The sequence below is a fragment of the Salvelinus sp. IW2-2015 genome, linkage group LG5 (genome assembly GCF_002910315.2).
Source record: "Salvelinus sp. IW2-2015 linkage group LG5, ASM291031v2, whole genome shotgun sequence".
Taxonomy (NCBI): Eukaryota; Metazoa; Chordata; class Actinopteri; order Salmoniformes; family Salmonidae; genus Salvelinus; species Salvelinus sp. IW2-2015.
The window spans coordinates 34478090-34489788 of NC_036844.1; the positions used below are offsets into that span (position 1 = coordinate 34478090).

The 11699-nt window shown below is 46.5% G+C and overlaps 1 protein-coding gene across 1 annotated transcript in view; it reads left to right on the plus strand.

Moving 5' to 3' along the window:
* The window catches only part of LOC111964411 (A disintegrin and metalloproteinase with thrombospondin motifs 2-like), a 77529-nt gene that overhangs the window by 57741 nt on the left and 8089 nt on the right, over positions 1-11699 (plus strand). Inside the window, 11 exon segments of the mRNA XM_070443752.1 lie at positions 320-403; positions 1010-1166; positions 1869-1903; positions 1905-1925; positions 1927-1976; positions 3321-3467; positions 4203-4335; positions 5919-6032; positions 6233-6378; positions 6504-6679; positions 8336-8469. Of these exon segments, the coding sequence (XP_070299853.1) occupies positions 320-403; positions 1010-1166; positions 1869-1903; positions 1905-1925; positions 1927-1976; positions 3321-3467; positions 4203-4335; positions 5919-6032; positions 6233-6378; positions 6504-6679; positions 8336-8469 (1197 nt within the window).

The following is an 11699-nucleotide window of genomic DNA, read 5'->3' on the forward strand; positions in this document are numbered from 1 at the left end:
GCATTTCTGGGGAAGAGGTGCATTTCTGGGGAAGAGGCCAAACTAATGATGCATTGATCAAATTCCAACATATCAATGTCAGATGGAGATGTACCAGGTGCCGTTAACCTGCACTATATCCAACCTCTCTCAAATAAGTCAGGTAGGTGATATGCATTCCAAATGTCCATCTATCTGGTATTAATGCCCACTCTAGAATGCATTTCTAGCCAATCAAAAACTAGTATTCAACAATGCTGTGGTATAAGATCATGTGCTGTATTGTCAGGCCACATGCCTATGTCTGGTTGTCAATTTGTCTGTTTGTCTGTCTCTGCAGGTGAATGAGATTTACCAGGATGGTACTCTGGGTGCCCACATCAACGTGGTTCTGGTCCGGATCATCATGTTGTGTCCTGCAAAGGTAAGACACAGTAGGTCTCAGTCACTAACATGATCAGCGGATGTAACCTGTAGGAGACCGATCCCCATGTTGAAATACTCCTGTACTCTGGTATTGGGGGGGAGCTCTGTTGGAGCTTGGGGGGTTGGTGTGGGGTTGCTGCGGTAGGAGATCAGTTTGTGTTTTGCCCTCTCCCTGTCTGTCTGTATAATGTTTAAAATGCCAAATAACATTTTAAAAAAGATTTAAAGAAAAGAATCCACCTGTACTGTATCTACTTTTGGTAACAGTGTATTTAATAGTAAAACCCCGTTACTATAGCTACAGAATAAGGCTTTTTCTCATTTGGTGTGTTAGGGGTTACATGAATTGTATTATGGATTGCCTGTGATTGCCAGTTTATGTGAGAGAATTCCTAATTTGCTGTCATGGCATCGGTGTGCCACCTCTAAGGCATTTGGAACATCAAGAGTACCACCTACTGGCTAGCAGGATATGCCACGAATATTTAGGGAAAAAGTAATTTCAATGCACTGCAGACATTCTGGGAAATATACAACATCCTCTTATAGAGTTTGTAAGAAGGAACCGAGGTGATGTGGTGACAGTTTCCTGTATTGGTTCCAGTCTTTGAGTCTGATAGAGCTGGGGAACCCGTCTCAGAGTCTGGAGAACGTATGTCGCTGGGCCTTCCTGCAGCAGAAGGAAGACAGGAGTGATGCAGAGTACCATGACCATGCCATCTTCCTCACCAGACAGGAGTTTGGCCCCTCCGGCATGCAAGGTACTGGACATACTTATTAATGTGTTCTCATACAATATACACATCAGGTGTTCTCATACAATATACACATCAGGTGTTCTCATACAATATAACACAATCACGTGCTCTCGTACACATATAACATGCAGGTGCTCTCGTACAATTACACATGCAGGTGCTCTCAATACAATATACCATCAGTTGTGTGCATTACAATATACACATCAGTTGTGTGCATACATATACACATCAGGTGTTCCTCATACAATATACACATCATGTTGTGTGCATACAGTATCACCACTCCTTCCTCTCTTTCTCTCTTTCCTCACTTTCAATTCAATTCAATTTGCTGTATTGGCATGACGTAAACACTGTACGTATTGCAAAGCTTACTTTGGAGATTTAACATATATTAACATAATTAAAATAATAATAATCAATATGGTCAAAGGGACAACAGTAACAACAATAGTCAATGGTCAAAATAACCTTACATTGAACAATAACAATTACAATAAGCATAGAAGGACAGGTTGTCTCTCTCTTTCTCTCTCACTTTTTCTCTCCTCTCCTCTCCTCTCCTCTCCTCTCCTCTCCTCCTCTCTCTCCTCTCCTCTCTCTCCTCTCCTCTCCTCTCCTCTCCTCTCCTCTCCTCTCCTCTCCTCTCCTCTCTCTCCTCTCCTTCTCTCTCTCTCTTTCTCCTCTTTCTCTTGTTCTTAGGTTACGCTCCTGTGACGGGTATGTGCCACCCAGTGGCGGAGCTGCACTCTCAACCACAGAGGATGGCTTCTCCTCTGCCTTCGTTGTGGCACATGAGACTGGACACGTGTGAGACACACTTATACACACACACTTGTTCAACCAGTATACACACACCGTTATCAACACCAGTAACACACAAGCTCTGTTCAACCACAGTAAACACAAACACTGTTCAGCACACAGTATACACACACACTGTTCAACACAGTATAAGACACAAACACCATTCAGCACACAGTATACACACACCACTGTTCAACACACAGTATCCACCAGTACCGTCAACACACAGTATACACACACATATCTGTTCAACAAGTTACACAACACCATTCAGCACACCAGTATACACAAAACTGTTCACACAGTATACACAACATGTATCAACAACAGTTACAACAAAACAGTTTCAACAAGTATCACAAAACACTGTTCAATCACAGATATACCAGCTGTTCAACACAGTATACACAACACTGCTTCAACACAGTATACACATACAACCATTCAGTACACAGTATACACTAAACACTGTTCAACACAGTATACACAACACTGTTCAACACAGTATACACAAACACCGTTCAACACAGTAAATACACAAACACCATCAGGCCCACAGTATACACATAAACACTGTTCAACACAGTAGAACACAGTTCATCCGTTTCACACACAGTATAACAGCACACACTGTTCAGCACACAGTAACACACACACGTGGTCAACACTAGTCATATCAACAAACACCATTTCAGACCACGATACACAGAACACACTTTCAACACAGTATACCACACACGTTCAACCACAGGCAGTATACACAACACTGTCAACACAGTAAAAAAAAAAATATTTTTTTTTTTTTTTCAACACACTGTTTTCAACACATATATCGACAAACACTGTCAGCACACCAGTATGAACCACACACACTGTTAACCACAGTATACACATAACACCATTCAGCACACAGTATAACACACACGGCAACTGTTCAAACAACAGTATACACAACAGTCGCATCGTTCATACACACAGTATTACACACACACTGTTCAACACAGTATACACAACACCATTCAGCACACATATACATACACAAACACTTGTTCACACAGTATACACAAACACTGTTCAACACACAGTATCACAACACTGTTCAATACACAAACACGTTCAACAACAGAGTAACACAAACACCGGTGTCCAACACAGTAACACAAACCCGCTCAAGTACACCACAAGTATACACAAACACATCGTTATACTACAGTTAAGAGGCATTTACATTTTGTAGGTTAACTCTATTGAAAATGAATACAGCACACGGTACACCTGCATGCATACTCCCAGACGTGTAATTAGTGCCTGCTGTTTATGTGACGCCATCCTGTCCTCCCCTGTCAGGCTGGGTATGGAGCACGATGGCCCCCCTGGTAATGAATGTGGTGATGAGGTGCCCATGGGAAGCATCATGGCCCCTCTGGTGCAGGCTGCCTTCCATCGATTCCACTGGTCCCGATGCAGCCAGGAGGAGCTCAACAAGTACCTGAAGTGAGTCCAGGTCAACCCTGACCTCTGACCTCTCTCTGGTGCCACAGTCAGGACATACACATCTCTACCCCAGGATAACGTGGCTTTATGTTGTCTTATGGTCTTGTACAGATTAGATTAGGTTCATTAGGGAGGGAGGTCTCTGTGTGTGTATTACAGCCATGTGGCTCATCCCTTATGGCAGGGTTCCAAACAAATGGTTTGGTGGTTTGAGGAAAATATAGTTCATATAGTTTAAAATGACTAAAACCAAATGGAAACTGTGTAGAAATGATAATGGACCTACATTCATACAGTTTCTTGACTGTTCAACTCACTAATAATCAATGTGCACCATCAATTGACCCCCGCACCGCTCTGATTCAGATGTGGAAGACACATTTCAGTTGAATGCATTCAGTTGTACATCTGACTAGGTATCCCCCTTTCCCTTTCCCTTTCCCTTTCCCTTTCCCTTTCCCCTTCCCTTTCCCTTTCCCTTTCCCTTTCCCTTACATTCATACAGTTTCTTGACTGACCAGCTCACCAATAATCACTGGACAGTCAAGGAGCATCGAAAATTCCAAAAAAYGATGGATAGAGAACTCGTTTTTGCAAATGTAAACCTTTTTTACGCCCCTGCATTATGAGATTACAGTGTAAAACACAATGAATATTCAATTTTGAGATAATTAATTAAACTGATAGATCTAAACCAAACCCTTCAACTCCAATGAATATGTTTTCCTCCCACAGCTCGTATGACTGTCTCCGTGACGACCCCTTCGACCATGACTGGCCGGCGTTGCCACAGTTACCAGGGATCCACTACTCTATGGACGAGCAGTGTCGCTTTGACTTTGGCGCCGGCTACACCATGTGCACGGCGGTGAGTCCTTCATCAACCTCACAGCCATATGTACCCGTATGCCCAAACAAGCTGTCGCCACACCAGCAGTGTCTAGCGCTGCTACCAATTTAATTGAATAGCCATCTCTTAGAAAGGCCACCATCTGGGCCCCAATGATGCTCAAATCCAACGGAGCCTGAGCTTCACACCAGCGTCTCTCTTATGACCATCGATCGTCCTTGACTTCATTCCTTGACTTCCTCCTTGACCCCTTTAACTAGGTCAAGGTCAGGGTGTGACCATWAAACTGTATACCATCTTAGCTTTTAAGGCATCCAGGGAAACAAATATGATTTTTTATGAACTCATGAGTTTAAAGCAGGCTGACTTCATCTGTTGGTGCAGTATGACCGCCTTAGATGAAAAAGAAAAAACACAGAACAATGCCGAACAAGTTTAATTGTCTCTCTTTAAAGATGAAAGCCGCCTTTCAGAGTCAGTTATATTTATATGTGTTTCATTTTATTGTTTCAAAAAGGCTGAACTATTTGGCCGAGATGGGTTTTTTTTTTATGTGGAAAGAAGAAAATGAAAACAGCTGTAACAGCGGGTTTCTGGATCACATTCTGGAGTAAATTGGAGGGAGTGTCTTTTGGATACTTTACTTCAATTTCTTGTCAAACTATTTCCTTAGCTGCAAAGGGTGGCCCGTTCAGCAAAGCAGGTAAGGCATCAGCCTAGGTCAGAGGAGTGTGTCCCTAGCTTCTTTGTCTAATGTTGCCCACAAACCAGGTGTCTGCCAGGGTGTTTAACCACGTCACTGTCTATTCTTTGTGACATTAATGAACGTTTGTGTCATTCAGAGTTAGTATATTATGCATCTGGTGGACTGTAAGGTGACGTATTTTACAGACCTGTCTTGATGTGTACACACACCCACACGTAAACATGCCTCCATGATGTTTTCCATGTCTTTAGGCTCAGGTTRCATGTATGTTCTCACACAGGTTGTTATTTTGATTGATGGTGATGGAATAAGCAAAGATGGGGTGATTTCAACGTAGTCTAAATCACTGTCGTTAAGACGTGACTCGTGAAACATACTCCTGCRAATGTATCTGACTGTACTGTGCTGTGAGTAATCTCTTGTGGACACACTATGTAAACATAACTGGTACAGCTGACCAAATCACGCCAGATTTTAGTTCTGGGTTAAGCAAGATTATGCTGTGAGTGACAACATGTTTTGATATAGATTCATAGTATGGTTTCTTCTTTCTACTGTATGTACCTCACATGTTCAATGTCTTGGTGCATCAGATTTGACATGTTCAATGTCTTGTTGAATGACCATGGTAATGTTTGTGCTTCACAACATGTAAATATTAACATAGACATCCTTAATGACAGTATTAATTGTTGTTCTGACTAAACCCTACCTTGTGTAAGCTCACAACTTTTCACAATATTAGAGATACATTGGGCAGATATAGTATTCGGTGAATTCCACCAACGACATGTGTACATAYACTACAGTTTATGTTTTCTTGGTTGACATGTTAAGGCTGAGGGAAGCTTTCTTGATCAGCATCTGAGAGAGAGCATGAATCTGTTTCTTTTAGTACAGCACCTACGACCCCTGCAAGCAGCTCTGGTGCAGTCACCCAGACAACCCGTTCTTCTGCAAGACCAAGAAGGGTCCGCCCATCGACGGCACTACGTGTGCAGCAGGGAAGGTAAGAAAGGTTCCTCTTTACATGCTAGTGCTTTGCTTCAATGTTTCTGTCAACATATGCAGTGACAACTCTTCGTCTCTCTCTCTCTCTTCCTCTCTCTCTCTCTCTCTCTCTCTCTCTCTCTCTCTCTCTCTCTCTCTCTCTCTCTCTCTCTCTCTCTCTCTCTCTCTCTCTCTCTCCCCCCCCTTCCTCTCTTTCAGCACTGCTTCAAGGGTTACTGCATAAAGTTGACCCCAGACATTCTGAGACAGGATGGTGCCTGGGGCCAGTGGAGTAACTTTGGCTCCTGCTCCCGTACCTGTGGGGGTGGTGTGCGCTTCCGGACCCGTCAGTGTGACAACCCAATGTGAGTACAGCACAAGACGACAAGCTGATAGGTGTGCTTTTACTCTCTGTTAACGATAGGAAAGTGTCTATAATGTCTCAAATGTAAAGGAACTCMCGCTGTCTCTCTCCTTTGCCCTAMCTCAGCCCTGCCAAYGGAGGACGCACCTGCTATGGCAACAGCTATGAGTTCCAGCTGTGTAACCTAGAGGAGTGCTCCAAGCCCTTAGTTGACTTCAGGGAGGAGCAGTGCAAGATGTGGGAGCCCTACTTTGAGTATGACAACACCAAGCACCACTGGCTGCCCTATGAGCATCCTGACAGTAAGTCCACAGTGCTGCCTGGCTGGGAGTCAAAAGTCTTTGAAAAAGACAGAGGGACCAGAGAAGCGTTCGTTCAGACTGACGTTAGCCCTATTTTTAAARATGGGGACTGTGTTATAGCATAACTACCACTGTTTTGACAATTAGTTATTTACCCATACGTTAAATACATTTAAGCAAGTACACTCACAAAAATGGACACAATAGGTTTGACATGCAAAAAACAAGACCCAACTATTTGCCATATTTTTACACTTAGAATAGAAGCTGAATATAAGAAGAGTTGGACATTATCCATCCTATCACCTCTCCTTTTTGATTAGTACTTTTTGTGCATGCCTTTCCCTCTGTACTGTCCAGAGATTGGACCAGTAAGGATAGGAGGTTTATCATGCCCTCACAGCAGCTGTTACCACTGTTTTTTACTCAGAAGTTGGCTTGGAGGTTCTGTTGAGGCAGAGAGAGGAAAAAGTGTACACCACTGCTCTCATTTTTCCGTTGTGAGGCCAGGACTTCCAAGCCAAACCATTATCAAACTCTGAAGTTACATAAGGTGGCCCATAGCAAAACAGACAGCTTAGGTTTAGGTGGAGAGAAGGGGGGGAGAAGGAGGAGGAGAGTAGGGGGGAGGAGGAGAGGGAGGATGAGAAGGAGGACAAGGAGGACAAGGAGGGGGAGGAGGAGGAGGAAGAGGAGGATAGGCATCTGGCTGCACTGACATCCACATTACTTCACAGGGCTTCACAGTATATTACCCAGTAGCTCAAGTGTCTAGGCAAAATCATAATGATTCTTCTGAGTGGGATCAGAAGAGTAAACCTGGGTTTTGGGGACTGATTGGTTTACTGGGGAATCTGAGAGGTCCCGGCTCAAACAAATATACACAGGACAGCACTGCTTGGTACAACACACGCACGTACCGCACGCGACGCACGCAGGCACGGCAGGCACGCACGCACGCACGCACGCAAACCACGGGCAGGCCACGCCACTCACATGTTCGAGGGGAACATTGGTCAGGCCAGTGTTTGGAAATTAAGGACACATGGAAAGGTCATTACTGAGGAATCTCGGCTTTCCTCCAGGTTGGAAGTATTGTTACTTGCTTTTTTGATTAGTTTTATAAATGAAGGGTATTGTTTAACTCCCTGAAACTGCCTTCTTCCATGCTTGTGTTATATCATACGATGTGTATCATTATGACTAGAGTGCCTGCATACAGCCCTTAGCCGTGGTATATTGGCCATATACCACAAACCTCTGAGGTGYCTTAATGCTATTATAAACTGGTTACCAATGTTTTGTCATACCCGTGGTATACGGTCTGATATACCACGGCTGTCAGCCAATCAGCATTCAGGGTTCGAACCACCCAGTTTATAATGTAGAATTCTAAATACTGTTTGTTCAGATGGTTTCATTTGTGCTCGTGTGGAATGGACAGGAGTACAGGCACAACTATTTCCACAGTTTACCATGCCAGTGACTCAGAAGTCATGCATCKCTCTAGAAAAACACATATTGTTACTACCTTAATGAAAGCCTGTTCAAAAGGTTAACACAGTAGTCAAAGAAAGCTGAAGACTTCTGTATGACGATAATTCCTTCATTAACCCCTGTATCCTGTCCCCCTCTCCTCTGCTCTCTGTACTGTAGTTGATGAGAGATGCGAGCTCTACTGCCAGTCTAAGGAGACAGGAGATGTGGTGGCCATGAACAGGATGGTGCACGATGGCACACGCTGCTCCTACAAAGACTCCTACAGTATCTGTGTACGGGGAGACTGTGAGGTAGGCATCGCCCCGATCTTGTGGCCTATATCCACAAGTCATGCATGAAGGAACATTATCCTCCTCATTAAATATTACCATAAACATTAAGTTGTCTTATACGATCTGCTGCTACTGGCTAGTTCCTCTGGTAGGGTGCATATGAAGTTAGGACTGTTTTTCATATAGGTTTGATAAACTGTTATCCATACTGATGAGAACCACTGCACCCACATGCATATTCAGTCACGCACACACTCTCTTTGTCCTGAATGACCCATCCAGGTCCACTCCTCTCCCTGATCCTCTACTCCCATACACTGACCCATCCAGGTCCACTATATGGGATCAGGGAGAAGGAGTGAACCTGGAGGGTTCAGTGTATGGGAGTAGAGGATCAGGGAGAGGAGTGGACCTGGATGGGTCAGTGTATGGGAGTAGAGGATCAGGGAGAGGAGTGGACCTGGAGGGTCAGTGTATGGCAGTATGGGATCAGGGAGAGGAGTGGACCTGGATGGGTCAGTGTATGGGAGTATGGGTATCAGGGAGAGGAGTGGACCTGGATGGGTCAGTGTATGGGAGTATGGGATCAGGGAGAGGAGAGTGAACCTGGATGGGTCAGTGTATGGGAGTAGGGATCAGGGAGAGGAGTGGACCTGGATGGGTCAGTGTATGGGAGTAATGGGATCAGGGAGGAGGAGTGGACCTGGATGGTCAGTGTATGGGAGTAGAGGATCAGGGAGAGGAGTGGACCTGGATGGGTCAGTGTATGGGAGTAGGGATCAGGGAGAGGAGTGACCTGGATGGGTCAGTGTATGGGAGTAGAGATCAGGGAGAGGAGTGGACCTGGATGGGTCAGTGTAGGGGAGTAGGGATCAGGGAGAGGAGTGGACCTGGATTGGGTGTGTATGGGAGTAGAGGATCAGGGAGAGGAGTGGACCTGGATGGGTCAGGTGTAATGGGAGTAGAGGATCAGGGAGAGGAGTGGACCTGGATGGGTCAGTGTAATGGGATGTATGGGATCAGGGAAGAGGAGTGACCTGGATGGGTCAGTGTATGGGCAGTAGAGGATCAGGGAGAGGAGTGGACCTGGATGGGTCAGTGTATGGGAGTATGGGATCAGGGAGAAGGAGTGGACCTGGATGGGTCAGTGTATGGGAGTAGATGGATCAGGGAGAGGGTGGACCTGGAATGGTCAGTGGTATGGGAGTAGGGATCAGGAGAGGAGTGGACCCTGGATGGTCAGTGTATGGGAGTAGAGGATCAGGGAGAGGAGTGGAACCTGGATGGGTCAGTGTATGGGAGTATGGGATCAGGGAGAGGAGTGGACCTGGATGGGTCAGTGTATGGGAGTATGGGATCAGGGAGAGGAGTGGACCTGGATGGGTCAGTGTATGGGAGTAGAGGATCAGGGAAGAGGAGTGGACCTGGATGGGTCAGTGTATGGGAGTATGGGATCAGGGAGAGGAGTGACCTGGATGGGTCAGTGTATTGGAGTATGGGATCAGGGAGAGGAGTGAGAACCTGGATGGGTCAGTGTATGGGAGTATGGGATCAGGGAGAGGAGTGGACCTGGATGGGTCAGTGTATGGGAGTAATGGGATCAGGGAGAGGGAGTGGACCTGGATGGGTCAGTGTTATGGGAGTTATGGGATCAGGGAGAGAGTGGACCTGGATGGGTCAGTGTATGGGAGTATGGGATCAGGGAGAGGAGGTGGACCTGGATGGGTCAGTGTATGGGAGTAGAGGATCAGGCAGAGGAGTGGACCTGGATGGGTCAGTGTATGGTATGGGAGTATGGGTCGAGGGAGAAGGGTGGACCTGGATGGGTCAGTGTTATGGGTAGAGGATCAGGGAGAGGATGGACCTGGATGGGTCAGTGTTATGGGAAGGTATTGGGAAATCAGGGAGAGGGTGGGAGCCTGGATGGTGCAGTGTAATGGGCAGTTGAGGATACAGGGAGAGGAGTGGAGCCTGGATGGGTGGTCAGTCGTATGGGAGTATGGAGATCAGGGAGCAGTGGAGAGTGTGCGTCGAGTGTACCCGTGGAGAAGTAGGGTCGGGATGTTCGTGGACTCATGGATGGGTCAGTTGTTGGAGTAGAGGATCGGGGAGTGGACTGGAGGTCGTTTGAGTCTTTGGAACAGAAGCTGTGGACTGGACTGGTCAGGAATGGGAGCAGTAGATCGAGAGTGACCGCTGGTCAGTTATGGGTGCGATCAGGGAAGGTGCTGGTTGGTCAGTGGTATGGATAGGGATCAGTGGAAGGAGTGACGAGGAGTGTATGGAGTATGGGATGGGGAGTGTGATGGGTTCAGTGACCTGGGAGAGAGTCGATAGAGTACCTGATGGTCAGTTGAGTATGGATAGAGAGGAGACTGATTCAGGCCCATAGATAGAGGGATCAGGAGGAGTGACCTGGATGGCAGTGCCCTCAGGAGTCGAGCGAAGGAAAGAGTAAAAACCTGGATGGGTCAGTAGTATGGGAGTGCCATAACGTAGGATCAGGGAGAGGAGTGGACCTGGATTGGCGTCAAGTGTATGGGAGTAGCGGATCAGGGAGCAGGAGTGGACCTGGAATGGGTCAGTGTATGGGAAAGTATGGGGATCAGGGAGATGGATGTTGGATTCCTGATGGTCAGTATAATGGTAGTAGGGGATCAGGGAGCGGTGACCTGGATGGGTCAGTGTATTGGGGCAGTAGGGCAATCAGGGAGAGAGAGTGGAGCCTGGATGGGGCAGTTGGATGGGAGGTAATGGGATCATGGAGAGGCAGTGGAACCTGGGTTGGCGTCAGTGTAATGGAGTAGTAGGGAATCCAGGGAGAGGGGTGGGACCTGGATGGTGGTGTATGGGAGTATGGGGATCAGGGAGATGAGGGACGGAATGATATGGAGAACAGAGAGGAAAAAAAAAAGTGGGAACCTGGTATGGGTCGTGTATGGGAGTATGGGATTCAGCGGAGAGGAGTGGAACCTGAATGGCGTTCAGTGTAGGGAGTTGGGATAGGGAGAGAGGAGTGCGACTGGATGGGTCAAGTGTAGGAGTAGAGGATGGGAGGGAGTGAGGATGGGGCATGTATGGGAGGATGGAACGAGAGGAGACTGTTACCTGGAATGGGGGATCATGGTATGGGAGTATGGGCATCAGGGAGCAGGGAGTGAAGCCTGTGGGTTCAGTGTATGGGAGTAGAAGGGGATCAGGGAGAGAGTGGACGCTGATGGGTCAGTGTATGGGCGTATGCGGTAATC